The sequence below is a fragment of the Diabrotica undecimpunctata genome, chromosome 2 (genome assembly GCF_040954645.1).
Source record: "Diabrotica undecimpunctata isolate CICGRU chromosome 2, icDiaUnde3, whole genome shotgun sequence".
Taxonomy (NCBI): domain Eukaryota; kingdom Metazoa; phylum Arthropoda; class Insecta; order Coleoptera; family Chrysomelidae; genus Diabrotica; species Diabrotica undecimpunctata.
In genome coordinates this window covers 58,559,327-58,576,943 of record NC_092804.1, presented here as the reverse complement: position 1 = coordinate 58,576,943, position 17,617 = coordinate 58,559,327, and the positions used below count along the sequence as shown (strand labels likewise).

At 32.9% G+C, this 17,617-nt stretch overlaps 1 protein-coding gene across 2 annotated transcripts in view; it reads left to right on the top strand.

Annotated features, from left to right (window-relative positions):
* inaE (inactivation no afterpotential E) overlaps positions 1-16,643 on the top strand; it is a 157,112-nt gene extending 140,469 nt beyond the window's left edge. For both annotated transcript variants that reach the window (XM_072522986.1, XM_072522987.1), the window contains 3 exons: positions 328-557; positions 4,656-4,854; positions 15,935-16,643. In XM_072522986.1, the coding sequence (XP_072379087.1) occupies positions 328-557; positions 4,656-4,854; positions 15,935-16,549 (1,044 nt within the window). In that variant the 3' untranslated portion in view covers positions 16,550-16,643. The remainder of the gene's footprint in view (positions 1-327; positions 558-4,655; positions 4,855-15,934) is intronic.
* Positions 16,644-17,617: the final 974 nt, after the last annotated feature.

Here is a 17,617-nt window from a genome sequence, read left to right as displayed (position 1 = left end):
CCATAATCACGGTGTCATCTGCATATCTTATGTTGTTGCATCTTTGAGCTAACACATTAAAAGCAAATAACGCTTCTCTGGTTCCTAGTCCGTTTCTGAACCCAAACTGACTAGTATCTATTCCTTCTTCCAGTTTTTTTTTATCGTCGTGCAAGGTCAAATGATATCCCGACTGGACTAGTTTTCTTCTTTGCAAACTGTATTCAACAATGTGTTTATAAGAAATTCCAAAGATTTTTCACAACTGGATACCGATCTTACAATGATGCATTTTTGATTGATACCTTTCATAAACTAAAAAACCGTTTAATTTCAATTTATTTTTAGATCTTGCGCAGAACTCCAAAAATTATAGGTAGCTTAAGTTCATGCGCTGATGATATAAGAAATATTAGGAACTTCCAAAAAGCCAAAACGTTTAAAACGAGACTTCTTATTAATAATAACATCGAAAGTTCGTCAAGTAGTAACTTAAGTTACGAATCAGCTTCAAGTAGTACCAAATGTTGCCAAGAAACCAGTACGATAGGAAGCAGTTGCGGTATTAACCAATGCGGGTAAGTCAGTATATATTATGTGGGTGGTATATTTTGCAACAAGCCAATAATTGTGGTTATTAATTAATAACTGTTACTGGGAGTGTACAATACCATTAAGCAGTATGTAGGAGATTACGCCTAATTGCAGGCAATTGTTTATAATCACTAGTAAATTTATTAAATATTATAAACTATTACAGATTTATAAAATCTACTCATTAGTATAGAGTTCGTTAGTTGTATCAGAGAAAATGATCCTAGCTATACATTTTTTTTTCTTGATTATTTATGGGCTGCACACAAGGGTATCTGCTAGAAGGTCTAACTATTTACAAAATTCATTTGGTTTTCATAGCTGCTTGACTTTCGTTATGACGTTCTTTGCTAAGCATACATCCTTCCCAAATGTTAACTTCCTTTCTTCCTAAATGTTCCCACTATCTTATTTAGGAGAATGTTTAATTTTAAAAAGGCTAGAAAATTGCAACTGACCTAGAAGGAACAGGTCCTGTAACACGCAGACAAACCTTAATCTCTTGGAGTAACTTTAGATAGATCTTTAACATATCAGTGTCATAATTATTAAAGACAACATTAACATTAACATTAACATATCAGTGTCATAATTATTAAACATTAAAGACAGCATTAAATTAAATTAAACATGCATTGCTATAACTAGATGTATGAAACCTACCTCATTCAACGTCATATACGAAGCAGCAGGTTTCTCACTACCCAAAGAACATAGAACAGCTGCTAGAATATTTAAAAAAATTCAAACAAATCGTCGATGAATGGTAACTATACCTAATGCGGAATGCAACCATTCTAGGTTAAATTCCTGAAAAACTTTACTGTTTCCCGTTTCCCAGTTGCGGGGTCGAAACGTGGACAATGAAATCGGACTATAGAAAAAGAATTGAGGCCTTCCAGATGTGGTGCTGGAATGCTTCAGATCTCATGGATAGAGCATAAAACAAAAAAAAGAGACTTATAATTTTGAGAAACGTTGATGACCGCAGAGGCAGAGACCGCTCACTCACTCTATGGATAGATCAAGTGCAGAAAGCCAGTGGCAAGACATTCTCTGATAATGTCTGAGAGAGATACTTGCCCGTATGGTAGGAAATCACGACACTCAGTAATGAGGAAACGATTAGAGAAGAGAGAAATATATAGGAGAGAGAGAGAGTGTAGTCATCATTAGCCAGTTTATCATTATGTTAAAATTTCCCGTGTTAATATCAGTACTATATGTAAAAATTATGTTTTTGTTTACTCTAGTGTTTCTATACCAAGATTTCTAATACAATTTTTTTTCTCTGGACTGGTGATTCAACTTGTAGAAAAGTCACATTTTAGTAGTATTTGGTAGGTTTTTACAGGTGGCTGGCGGTTGATAATAACTGTTTTTGCTAATATTAATTTTATTTTTAATGTGTTCAGGTGCTGGTACTATTGCTAATAGGCAATATATTATTTGAATATCACAATATTTAGTTTCTTCATACTTAAGTGTACCTATTATGGACGCAATTCTTTTACTCGTTAATTGATTTGTGATTCTCTGTCCTTCGATCACTAATTTAAGTTTTACTTATGTTTTAATATGAAACACATCCATATTGAAACAATCGCCAATCATCGCATCATGTGTTGATTTTAAATTTGATTTTGGTTTACACCATCTCTCTCTAATAATAGTTCTTTGAGCACACATATGATATTTCAGGTCACAATTTTCACACTTTATACCACTGTGTATTGTCTTTGCACAATAATTACATTTAATTGTATTTTGCGGTTTGCCTCAGCTGGCGCCGTTTTACTTAATAAGTACGTATCATAACCTGTATGCATCCACTGCTGGACATATTTCTCCCTCAGCTCTTTCCATCTGTCTCTGTCTTGTGCGGCTTGCATTAAGTTATTGCTAACACGCTTCAGTCCATCTAGTTGGTGGGTGTCCTCTGCTCCGTATTGTTTCTTGCCTTGGTCTCCACTCAAAAATACGTTTTGTCCATCGGTTGCCTGATGATCGGGCGACATGTCCTGCCCAATTCCATTTTAACGACGCGATTTTTTCGAAACCATCTGATGTTTTTGTTCTACGACGTATTTTTTCGTTTGGGATACGGTATCTCAGAGAGACACCCAACATCTGGCGCTCCGTAGCCATCTGAGTCACGCGAATCTTATTAATTACCTTTTTTGTGAGTGTTAATGTTTCCGCTAAATAAGTGAGTACAGTTAACACACATTGGTCAAAGATTTTCCTTTTGAGGCATATGGGTAGATCCGATTTAAATACATAGTTTATTTTACCAAACGATGCCCAGGCTAATCCTATGCGACGTGGGAGTTCACATGTCTGGTTATCTCTGCCCAACCTAATTTCATGTCCTAGGTACTTATACGATGTAGTCTGCACAATATTTCTTCCATCAATGGCAATATTTCGATTTAGCACCAGATTAGTCACATCGGTGTAGCAGTAATAAATTAAGGATATGTGAACTCCACACAATATTTCGAGACTATTAGATTTCGTATTATGAATGGGATGATTTATAAACTAACTAATATATATATATATATATATATATATATATATATATATATTAATAATGACTACAACCTCAAAATAAAACTTTAGTTTATATATATATATATATATATATATATATATATATATATATATATATATATATATATATATATATATATATATATATATATATATATACAAACAACCCAGTTTATTAGGGTTGCAGAAAATTGGCCGGGATGTTAATGAAACACTCTTTTGACTTTTTGTCTAGCTTTCGGAATGGTTTTATTCCTTTTTCAAGACACTGTAATAAGAAAAATATGTAAATAATTATAAAATATCACAATTCTTCAGTGCAACTTACTAGTCGTTGAGATTATTTGTAAAAGCATTGACACTCAACATTAATAACACACATATAAAATATAAAATAATATACAAAATACATTTTAAAATTTTTAAAATTTAGGTACAGATAGTAAAACTTAGTTTGTCATCTTTTCTATCTTCTATATTCTTTACTATCTGTACCTAAATTTTAAAAATTTTAAAATGTATTTTGTATATTATTTTCTATTTTATATGTGTGTTATTAATGTTGAGTGTCAATGCTTTTACAAATAATCTCAACGACTAGTAAGTTACACTGAAGAATTGTGATATTTTATAAATATTTACATATTTTTCTTATTACAGTGTCTTGAAAAAGAAATAAAGCCATTCCGAAAGCTAAACAAAAAGTCAAAAGGCTACATCCTGGCCAATTTTCTGACTGCAACCCTAATAAACTGTGTTGTTTGTTTATATCGACAGTCACTAATATCCAGTAATTCTTATATATATATATATATATATATATATATATATATATATATATGAAAATCACTAAGTTCTCGGGAAGAACCGCGTTAAGAATTTAATGCTCGACGTTTTGGCACCCATTTTGGAGCCATTTTCAAGATTAATACGGTCCCGTTCGAGTTCTGGGTCTCAATCTGTCTACTCCCATCACTCGTGACGTACAAGTATCGTGTTCTGTATAAATACAAAAACCTTCAAACGGCACTGATGTCGAGTGACACTGAGGAATAGGCAGTACGTACCAGTATCGTGTTCATACAGAACACGATACTGGTACGTCACGAGTGAGGGGAGTAGGCAGAGACCCTGAACTCGAACGGAACCGTATCCATCTTGAAAATGGCTCCAAAATGGGTGCCGAAACGTCGATTAAAAATTCTCAACGCGGTTCTTCCCGAGAACTTTGATTCTCGTTGACGTGATTTTCATTTATCTGACCGCGGAAATCTATCCGAACACTATATATATATATATATATATATATATATATATATATATATATATATATATATATATATAAATATATATATATATATATATATATATATATATATATAAATATATATATATATATATATATATATATATATATATATATATATATAGTAGTTAGGGGGTAATTTTGCATAATTACCAGATTAATTATCTAGTTTAACATTATACCATATTAGGAATACTAAAGTTATCTAACTTTGTTCTAGAGAAATTGACTGTGAGCCTAGCGATGCTGACTTTCAATCGGCTGAAGACATTTTAGATAATGTGCTTGCTAGTGCAGGATGTAAAGAGTTTTTTAACTCGGATTCAAATATATTAGAAACTCATTTTGATTTTCTACAAGATCTTCCCTCCGAAAGCACAGCTTCAGGATATTTCGGCACTTCCCCAACTTTTTCTACGGTAAGTAATTTTCCTTAAACTTAAATTAAAGAAGATTAAATAAAATTTAGTTAAAACTATCAGTCGGTAAGACCTCCTAATGATCAAATCCAAATGGTATACTATTACTTTTCAGATCGGATATAAGATCGATATTAGATTATGGAGATATTTTTTGTCATTAAGCTTCAAATACAGTCTTGGACTACAAATTGTGGTCCTTTAGTAATTGTACAAAAAGAAACGGTAGATTCTATACTTTAAAATATTATGATTTCAGACAACTTGCTTTAATAAAATGTTGACATTAAGAAAGATACAGGGTGTTAGAATTAAAATATAAAACTTTATTTTTCGCTATACCTTTTATTTTTGTTGACATTCATGTATAGAAATCTATAACTAGGGACTCTTGAGTATGAGGAATTATAATTTGATGCATATTTTGATGTATCAGATAGAGGTCGCCACACATGCCATATTTGTGACATAAATTTGCGCTTAACTTTTTTGCTATTCAAGTTAGCACTATTTCTGTAAAAAGTATTACAGATAAATTATTTCAACAAAAAATGTACCTATTAATAACTTCAAAACTCAATAGTTTTAGAGATAATTGCCCTATACTAATTAGCTGCATAATAATTTTGTTGTGATATTTGTGCGTTAAAGCACTGAATACCTGTGGATAAGCATAATTAATAATTTATTCTTATGGAAACAGCTAAAAGATGGTTATGTAACAGCACAAAATGTTTTGTTACCGCTGTTAAATGTTTGAAGCCAGTTTTGATGTCAACCCCAATCTTATTTAATGTATTACGGCTAAATCTTAACATAGTAGGCTGTTGTCACGAATGCTTCTGACAACTAAAAATAAGTCGTTTTTCTATTAATCAGTGGGTTTTGTAATATCCACTTTATTTTTGTTTATTAAAGAAAAGCAAAAAATGTCGAAGCATAATAATTTGTCTAATATGGATTTGAGAGATATGATTCTAAATGTAACAACTTAGACTGACGATTACCGTGATCATTACACCCGATCAAGAAGATCAAGTAATAGTTCGCGTTAATTCTCAAGTACAGTACATTCAACCAACTTACACCTCTAAACGATTAATGGAATTTGCAGAAAACCTTTCGTTGTAGTAAAAGGCACGGTAAACTGAACTGGAGTACTGAATATTTAAATTTATAAATCATCATCATCGTCATTAAATTCACTACCGCTATCATTATGTAAATCTATAATCACTGGATTAATTTCACTAATTTTATTTTCTCGGATCCACCACTCTTCTATTAATTTTTCACATTTATTTACATTTTTGAATGGTAAGGTAAATCTAAAACTATAACTGATGGTTCACTCAGACTAAGTAACAGTTTGTCCTCAAGCCATTTAACAAACATATCTGCATTCATGTTTTCATGGTAATCAGCAGATTGTGATTTAAAAAAAAATCAAATCTGCGTTTTCTACAAAGCCTTCTTTCCCTCATGCATGAAGAATGATGTGTCTTTTTCCTTCGCTATCTGTGTGTTTTATTGATTTTATGCTATCGTCTTGCCAAATTCTTTTAATTTCACACTTTGCAAATATCCATGTCTCATCTAAGTATACGAATGTTGCATTTTTAGATTTAAGTCTAATATATTCTCTAAAAAATGTAATTCTTTTGTGAACCACACAAGGCTAGTCCTCTTAATTTTAGAAACTTGTGTTTCTCTTATTTTGGCCAATAAAGTTTCTAAACTGACATGTTGATAATTTTCACACATTCGATACAAAATATTGCGAATTTCACATTTTTCTCCATCAGGTAAGTCAATGCCCCTAGAATGTTTACGAGTTGTTTTCTTGTCTTTGTGATACTTAGTCACAGTTAGATATTCTTGAGAATCTCTGACAGTCTTGATTACAGTTTTTAGCTTACTTTCACTTATTCCGAGTGCGTCATAAACGCGTCGATTTATACATAATAATGACTTTAAAGGTCCACCATTGTCTCTTTCCATGGTAAAGTATTTATGCACATTTGCGAATAATTCATCAATATCCAACTTATGTCTAGGCATCATGGTCACTTGAAACTACATGCTTGAATTAAAATATACTGAGTTTAGATGAATATGACAGAAACTTTCTAAATTGGCAAAATGTTGTAGTTTACTCCGAAGTATTTTTTAACAAAAATTAAAAGTGATATGTTAGTACTTTGTATATCTACTTTGAATATAAATTATCCTTAGGATCGTAGTGTTTGTTTCAGAAAAAAATTATTAAACAAGTAGGTGAAAGAAATTTACGTTAAATAACATTATGCAAGAATACTATTTATTAAAAAAAGTGTAACAAAATATGCAAAACTATGAACAACGGGTTAATGACACATATATTTATTTCATACCTAAAATTTAGCCAAGTTTTAAACATTATGGAGAACACCAGTGCAGTTTACCGTGCCTCTTACTACAACGAAAGGTTTTCTGCGAATTCCGTTAATCGTTTAAAAGTGTAAGTTGGTTGAATGTACTGTAAGTACATGACGTTTATCTTCAGCGTTAAGAAACAGCAAAACTTCAATTTTAAAAGTCTTACATAGTGAGCACTTTCACCGTTATCATTTTATACCTGTGCAAAATCTATTGCCAGCAGAATTACCTTTAGGGTGCAGATTTGCAAATGATATCCGAAACAGATGAAACCTTGACCACTTCTCCGTCGATAGAATATTATTTACGGACAAAGCTACATTTACACGCTGTGGTGTATTTAATTTAAGAAACAATCACTCTCGACATAAATTTAAAATAAACGTATGCTATAGAATCAACGGTAAAATAATTTTATTGGTGTGTTGGAAGAATTGCCAATAAAATTAAAGCAAAATATGTGGTTCAAGCAAGATGGTGCACCCCATATTATAAGAGGGCAGCGGAAACATACTTAAATACCAACTTTCTTGAACGCTGGGTTGGTTGTGGTAGTCATTGTCCTTGACCATCACGTAGCCCAGAATTTAATCCCCTCGATTTTGATGTCTGGAACGCAATGAAACAACATGTCTACAAGAATCCCATAAACCCTCGCCAACTTTGAAATGAAATAAATACTGCAGCAGTTTCTTTTATACCAATGATCTATCTAAGCAGGAAGCAACAGCCTGCTCGACAGTTACAGATAAGTAACATACTAATTGACCATGTAGAATCTTATGTGTACCTTGGCACCAACGTAAATGCAAAATGGGAACAGGCCACAGAAATTAAGGCGGGAACAGAACGAGCTAGAGCAGCATTTAGCAATATGAAAAAGCTCCTCATAAGCAGGGATTTGTCTCTTCCCCTAAAACTACGTCTAGTTAAGTGCTACATTTTTCCGATCTTACTGTATGGTGTGGAGGCCTGGACGCTGACGGAGACGCTCACGAGAAAACTAGAAGCATTCGAAATGTGGGTGTACCGACGCATTCTTCGTATATCCTGGACCGAACATGTCACCAACATAGAGGTAATCCAAAGAATCGGAAAGGAGAAAGAAATCGTGAATACAATTAAACAAAGAAAGCTTGAATATCTAGGCCACATATTGAGACACGATAAGTACCGTCTATTGCAATTGATTGTCCAGGGAAAAATAGACAGTGGGCGAGGGCCAGGCAGGAGAAGACACTCGTGGCTCCAAAATCTGAGGAAGTGGTTCGGGCTCACATCGGTCGAACTATTCAGAAGCGCCGCAAACAAGATCAGAATTGCCATGTTAATAGCCAACGTTCGCAACGGACAGGGCACTTGAAGAAGAAGAATGATCTATTTAATATACGACGATGTTTTACGAAACGTATTGATAAATGCATTGAAGAAAATGTTGGACATATCGAACACTTACTTTGACAAAACGTTTAATGATATTCAGTTTAACTATTTCTTAATTTGATTTGCAAACAAAATGTAGTTTATTATAACTTTAATTTAAATAAATATACCTAATATAAATCGTAAAATTTTTAATGATGTCAAATCCTATAATATTTTATTAATTTTACTAATGATATTTGTAAAGAAATAATAGTGTATAATATTTTCTCTTTAATATTTCGAAAAATATAATTATGTATGATGTATGTATGTATTATTTATGTTATGCAGCTCATTTGTAAAATGAGATTATCTCGAAAACTATATCGTCTATTAGCTATATCAAAGTATGCATCAAATTATAATTCCTCATACTCAAAAGGTTATAGCGAAAAATAAAATTTTTAATTTCAACTTTAACACCCTGTATTTTTCTTAATGTCAACATTTTATTAAAGCAAGTTGGCTGAAATCGTAATATTTTAAAACATACAATCTACTGTTTATTTTTGTACAATTACTTAAGGACCACCCTGTATATATAGATTATTTAACATGTGTATAATGCTTGTCTTGTACATTAATATGTACTCGAATTTTATTCTGAAGCTACAGAAAAATCATGTTAATATGAAAGAATAATTCTGGCTTCAAGATTTCTAAGTAAAATGTTAGAAAACACAGTGATCTAATAAGAAAAATCAAAATCATGCAACTAATGCATTTAATTTAATGTATTTAAAAATCGCCTACTCTAATTAAAGCAGATTCAATGATTTAACCTTCAATATATGAAATATTTACAAGTCAACTCATTATATAAGGCAGATGTATCTGAATTGCATAAGATTGAGTGTATTTATTAATAAATTACTCGGCAATTCCTAGTCAAGTCATACAGAAAGCATTTGATAATAATTTATTCCCACAACATCTTTACATTTTCAGAGACGCCTCCAAAATCACAGGTGGTTTTGATTCTGAATTTGGTCACTGGATGGCAACATTTATAATAAAGTTCGAGTAAATAATAAGGTTTCAAATAAAATAGACAGTTCCGATGTATATTCTCATTCTAACAAGGTTTTAGTTTATTCGGCAGAAAAATATTTAAAAAAATATATTTATTAAAAGATATTTATAGATATGTTCCGTAGCTGTTTGGATGCGTGTGTGATAAACTTATTTTCCACGGAAACAAATAATAAAATAAAATAATAATAATAAAATAATAATAAAATCGAATAAAACGTAGAAAAACTGTTAATAGTATTTATTTTCGTAAAACGTAATTAATTCTCGAAAGGAAGGAATTTTTGTATGTAAAGCGGACCAATGCAAATTGTGACTGATTGATTACTAAACTCAACACACATTCTTTGTTTTAAAGCCAGACGATAAACTCAAATATTATCGGCCTAGTCTCTTGTGATGTCATTGCTTACAATATAATATTTCGTTTCCCATACATGAAAAAAAAGCAACGTCTGCAAGGGGAAAGAAGAAATAAATATATTTTTGTATAAGTATTACCAACTGCGAAAATCTAAATTTTAATATGAGATCTGTAATCTGTAATTTAATTTTTGAATAGAAAGGTTATAATTATTCGTAATTAGCTTGTCGCTACAGATATACTAATACGGATGACATAAATTCTAGAAATTTTGATGTTTATTAAATAGGAAATAGCGAATAAACTTTAAAATCCCAAAGCTACAATATCATCAAGAACACACACATGCAAACATAAACTACAAATTTAAAAAATATAGCAGACAATATCGAAAAGGGCAAGTTTTATGATATTTCGGCACGTAAAACAATAGGTAAAAAAGTGATTGATAAAAGAATTATGGGTGTTACATCAGAGAATGAAGGGCCGACTGCCAAAAAGAAATGTATCTCGATCGAAATAACGAAATAACATATTCGGCTAAGCGGCAAAGGCAGCTACCCTTGAAGAAAACGAAAAACCAGTATATTAAATTAACTATCCTTTAGAACTCAGAGACATAATAATAGAAAGAAAAAAAGCGGGGAGAATATGACAGAGAATCAGGTATCCTAAAGCCATAAGAAAATTCAATAGAAGCAGTAACCAGGTTAGACAAAAGTTACTGATTTCAATTAGAATTGCTTTAAAAGTATATTAGTGAACTGAGTCCTAATGCAGGTAAAGATTTCTCACTTCTTCTTCTTTAAGTGCCATCTCCGCAACGAAGCTGCAACCAAACCACGCTCTCAGGTTCTTCAACCAGGAAACGCATCTTGAATCATGAGTCCCCAAATGTTGTATCTTTCGCCTCTCATCACATGTCCGAGATATTGCAATTTCCTTTCTTTTATTGTATTTTCCATTTCCCTCTCTCTGCCTATTCTCCTTAACACTTCTGTATTCGTGATTCTATCTACCCATGGAATCCTTAACAATCTTCAAAATGTCCACATTTCAAACGCGTTAAGTCGATTTATTGTATTCCGGTTTAATGTCCATGATTCAGCTCCATAGTAGAGTACACTGTGTACATAGCATTTAACTAGCTTTATTCTGAGGGCCAATGTCAGATCGTTGCTGCATAAAATCGTTTTCATTTTCACGAAGATGGCACGTGCTTTTTCAATTCTGACTTATTTCTGCAGTATAATCGTTATTTTCTGTGATTATCGTTCCCAAGTAAGTATATCTTTTTACTCTCTCAATCTGCTGGCCGCCTACCGTTAATATTTTGTTTGTATTGTTGTTCTTGCTAATTTTCATGAATTTGGTTTTTTTGATGTTAAGAGAGAGTCCGTATTCTCCACTATATCTTAATATTTATCACTATGAAAAGCAATTCGAAGATTTAAAAGACCTATTATCACATTGCCTCCCATCAAGAACACGTATAATCAATTGGTCAGACATAATGAAGAGCTGAATTATTAGCTGATTATATTGCTAGTGTGTTTCAACGTAACAACGTAGAATCCACAATCGACCCGGTCTTAATGAACCCAACTCTAGTATACCAAACCAAAATGGACATAAAAATTATGACTTCAATAGAAGTAGCTCAAGAAATTGATGCTAACATTGATCGCAAAAAAGCTCCTGGAGTTTATAAAATTTGACCTGGCTTGCCACGAGAAGTGCTGCGAAAGGCAATCATTATGCTGACATACTTGAATGGTTGTTTGAGATTAAAATATGTTGAATGAATTTTTTAAAACAGTTCAAATAATTATGTTAAAAAAATCAGACAAACCATCATAATAAGTAGATTCGTGTAGACCTATCTCGCTAGCTTCATCCAAGCTATTTGAGAAACTGCTGCTAAAAAGAATCGAATCGTTAGTTAACATTTCTGATTATCAATTCGGATTTAGAAACGGTCACTTAATAGTAGAACAAGTGCACAGGGCCTGTTATTAAAAAAGCACTTGAAGAAAAACAGTACTGTCACAAAATTTTTTCTGCACAAATGTATTGCATGCATTTGATAGAGTGTGGCACCAAGGACTCATCTATAAGATAAGTCGATTACATAACCTATGTCAATTACTGGAGTCATATATTTGTGATAACAAATTTCGGGTAGGTATCACATGAAAAAGCTTTTTCAACCTTCAAGCCAATATCAGCTAGTGTACGACAGGGTAATAATGTCTTGAGACCATTTCTGTACTTAATTTATAATCCCGATATTCCATCAACCAATGAAACAATAATCGGCACATTCGCAGATGACATGGTCATTACGGCAAAAGATGACGCTCAACAGACAGCAACACAGAAATTCCAAGTTACGATTAATAATGTCTTTAAGTGGACCAAGGATTGGAAAATACAACTTAATAGTTTAAATTAGACCTAGTTAATTTTATGTTATGACAAAAAAGAACGACCTCTCTATATTTCTTTGATGACGACAGTTACCTCAACTAGACTCAGCAAAATATCTCGATCTTCACCTTAATAAAAGATTCAATTGAAAACATCATGTCAGACAGAAAGCTGAACATATCAGGCTTAAAACCAGATAAATGTACGGGTTAATCGACAAACATTTCAAATTTGACCTAAGGTATATAAAATTACAACAAAACCATTATAATAAAACCATATATAATCGTTTTCATCGTTCTTGGCGTGTGCGTGTAAAAACACTTGCAATAAGTTGTTTCATCTGTCTTTCCTTGTCTACGCTCGATTCGTTTACCTCCTTCAGTGGCGTAGCAAAATGTAGCATGTTAAACGAAATAATAGTTATAAAAGAAAATTATAAATTATTTTTCATTAAATTTCTAATAACGGAATATACGTATAAATTGCGAAGAAGTATTTTTCTAGCTTGCAGTACAATAGGATAGGATATAACGAAAAGTACATTTTAAAAGGATTTTGAAATGTACCCAAAAAAGTGTTAATTATTTAACCCACTTTAATTAAAAAATGATACAGGTTTTTTAAGTTTTAAGCACTGTAGCGAATTCTGAACTGTTACAACGTACTGACCTTGGTTAATTAGCTAATCAGTCAGCGTCTTCACTGGAACTGTCTTCATCATTGGAATCTTCCGCCAAATCGATGATAATCCTACTTTCATTTTCATGATATGTGACCATTTTTGCCCAGTCGTCCTGAATTAATTTTTCAGTATGGTTAACACAACTCGCCCTCACTGCAGGTGTTGCCTCAGCTAATGCATCGCCCCAAACTTTTTTCACTGTTTCATCTCCACGTCCATGTTCTCCAATATGACGATCATAGTATTGTTTAGAAATGCCCCAGACCAACTCAATCGGATTGTATTGACAGTGATATGGAGGCAATCTCAAAACCTGATGCCCATGTTCTTGGAGTAGCTCGTCTATAACGTACCTGGTATTTTGTGGTTTATTCTGGCGACAAAGACTCAATAGCTTTATCTTGCCCGAATTGTCAAAAATTATTTTTTTCGCTCGTAACCATTCTTGTAAGTCCGATTTTTTCCAACTGGCATTCGGTAACTTTTCTATTAAAGAGCTATGGTATGAGGCATTATCCATAATAATTAGAGATGATTCCTCCAACATTGGTATCAGCTTTTAGGAGACCCACTTTTTAAGACTCTTTATCCATAGAATCATGATAGTCTGCACTCTTCGATTTCGTAGAAAACAGTAATCCAGCATCTTTAACAAATCCTTGTCTACTTCCGGCATGTAAAACAACAAAGTGTTTACCTGTATTTTCGTGTCCTTTTCTGATGCTTTTCACACAGTCATCTTGCCAAGTACGTTTATATGCCACTTTTAGAAATATCCATGTTTCATCTAAAAAAACGAACTGAAGTGGGCTTGGACTTAAAAAATTTCTCATATAATGCCTCAAAAAATATAGTCGTTTGGAGACAATACATGGTTTCTCACATAGCACCCGTCTACTATTTTCTAGTTTGTATGAAAACCCACAATTTTTCATAAGACGCCACAAACTTGTATCAGAACCGTCATAGAGATGCTTGTTTCTTAATTGTGTATTTAGAACTTTAATTGTAACGTGCTCTTCTTTTGCTTTTATGCCATACAGTACATTTCTAATCTCTCCTTTTATAGTATCGCTGACATCATTAGTCTTTTTTTTTGTACATTACGTGACTCTCCTGGTGTAGTAAGAGCTGCCCCTGTCTTGTATTCACTCTTTATTCTTGTCACTGTGCGAAGACTGATTTTCAAAGCGTCCGCTACTCGTTCATGTACCGATGATGACGAAAGCAAAGGTCCGTTGTTTTCTTTTTCTTTTTTAAAATACTCCAATAAATGAACTACACATTGTCGCATTTCTCCTGTTATCGTTTTTCCCGGCATTTTTTTTTATTAAATAGAATAATTAGTTGTTCACAACAAAAAATAATAAGTAAAACTGTTCGGAACAAATTCCAACAATGACTGACTAAAATCGACTAAAACAACATAAAATATCAATGGTAATTGCTACAATTATAAACCTATTAGCCAGCTCATTCAAGAACAATGCCACAAGTCATTATTGCAATGGGTATCGGAAGAGAGAGAGTTAATTTATAATAAACTGGAATTTTTAAGGTGTCGAGAGTATTATTTTATGTAATGGATTCCACACAGTAAGAGCTCAAACTATTAATTAAAAACTACTTATAAAAACTATTTCATCAGCTACTTCAAACCTGCACAGATCAGGGTAACATGTTAAAAAAAAACACGTCACTGCCAGCTATCTGTATTCGTAAAGAGGCCGAACTTATCACCGACACCGTATCGGCCAAACGCATCGGTGTTATTGCTACAATACAGGGAGACGTGAGTGGTCTCTTCATTGTCTTCTCATCGCACTTTACCATGACGAACGTGACTCGCACAATTGAATTACGCATCTGTGTATCAGAGAGAGACGAATATTAAAAATTCCGTAGTAACTTATTTCAGGCACACGCCAAGAACGATGAAAACGAGTTTATACATTACAATAAAACCATTACAAAAGCTTACCGCTACGCAACCAACAAAGAAGTTCATAATGATTTGTCCATTAAATGGATAGATGATGACGAAGACAGAAGATTAAAATGTACCAAACCATACCAGCTTCTATAGATGTGTCGACAAAAAAATTTATATGTGATAATTGTATATTTAAGGTCATACTACCGTCTAGAATGCTAAAAAATGTCACAAATGGAACATTTTTTTTTGCCTTATCTATTATGTATGGCAATCAAACTTTATTATTACATAATATTATTAAAAAACTTGACGATTACCAAAAACTTTGTTTTTCCACTGTTCCTGTATTTTAAATATGGCGCCAAAAATTTTTCGTCCAAAAATTACTGCTCCATGGCGGACATTTAATCTCTGAAACGACAAGTCTGAAATATAAAATTCGAGCAGTATTTTAAAAAGGAAGTTTCCTTACGTGATAGTTTATCAGTAAAATTAAAAATTCTTAAAAAGAAACAAAATGGCTGACATTTGAAAATATTGTTCAAAAATTTATCAATTTTTCGCCCTTTTTCAGTAAAAAAAATTTATTATTACTATTTTTTGATTAAATTGTGGTAAAATATCAGAGAAAACCAAAACAAACAAAATGCATCAAAGTTTATTAAAATCAACCGACAATCCGGAGATTAAAGTTTTGAGAAAAGCTACGTTTTTAAAATTGGCGGACTGTATTTTTTTATGTACCTATATTTTTCTGTATTTCACAACTACCATACACTTAATGTTTTAGGTTATGTCTCCATCGACGCCGATCGCAATGGACCAAGATATGATATCCAACCTCGCAATTGATCTTAACCTCGACGAAGATCATCGAGCCATCCGTTTTCAAAAACCTCCTAGTCAACCCTCCAGCAGTGTAGATTCCGGTAGCGTTTGTCGAACTCCTTCTGATATTACTAAGAACGTTACGTTTAATCCCGAAGTCATTACCGTCGACGCCATAATGTGCGAGCGAAGGTATTCACCACCACGATGGCGGCAATTATTTCGTGGAAAGCACTCTCGGCAAAGAACTGATGTGACTTCCCCGATAGTCGAAATAAACCCAAGTGCGGTACCAATAAAGACTATTTTATCGGTAAAAAGGCGAAGTCATGAGGAAACTGATGTATCGCAGTGTCCTCCATCCACTAGTGCGGCCGTTAAGAATATTTTATCGTATAAGCAGAATGAGGAGGGAGATCATTGTTTTTCAAGGACAGAACAACTTCCGCTTTTAAGTGGTTTAAATAACAGTGGTAGTGAAAGAAAACCTAGTCCTTGTTACGTACGAAGGAAAAAGTATGTTTATCCTTCTGATATTGTCATGATGTCACAACAGCCAAATGAGAGTACTGTTTAATATTAGTGTTATTCATAATTTATAAAATAGATTATAAATACCTCGATTTTTTTAATGTTATGTATATATAATTAAAGTAGATATATATATTAAATTGAGTTTTATATTACACCGATTCAAGTAACATGTAGAGTTCGCGGTCGATGTTTTGTAAACATTGTTATAGGAGTTTACGAGTCATTTTGAGGAATTTTTTGTATTTGACGTTTCAACTGCACCTGCTGCAGACATTAACCCTTATACCCCCTTTACATGCAGCTCACTTCTGAGGCAGTGAGCAAGTAATTGAGCAGGGAAGTTGGCAGCTTGAGTATGTAAATTCGTCGCTCTCGCTGCCATTGCTCATACCACTGCCGCTATCGTACGCTCCCTTCGTTGGCTGTTTTTTAACGAAAATTAAAGTACTTGCAGTGCGAGTGACAGTTTACATGCTGCTCGCTGTCTTTTCGGTGCACGGACTTATTTGTTTATTGATTGGTTAATTTTTCGTTAACTATGGTTGAGTGAAGCAATGACCAAGTGCTGAAGTTGTTAGAGCTATATGCTAGTGAGAGATTATTGTGGGATTCTTCAGATAAAGACCACAAAAAAACACAATGTACCCGATGCGGTTTGTCCTTTAAATTTAAGTTTGGTGCTTTATAACGATATTAATTGCTTTACAAACTTCCAGCACAATCAGTGAAATTGCTGATGATAATACTTTAAATCCGCATAGCCATGATGATTGCTAACCTTCGGTAGAAGATGGAACTTAAAGAAGATACGATTGAGTTTACCGAAAGTACAAGCTGATTATAGCCGCAAATGTCAAACATGGAACAAAAAATTTCGGTATAGCAGTGTTGGCATGTTTTATAATGTAGATGCTGTATGCTTCAAATATAAAAAGATAAAGCTTTAGAAAAGTACATTTTGTTTATATTATGTTATGAATTCTGCAATTTTTGATTTATATAAAACAACAATGAGTAAATATTTGTTTCTTTGGAGATTAATTGCAGTTAATTATTAGAAATTTTTTTAACAATTACCCTTTGATAGATTAGGGGATAGATTTGGCAATCG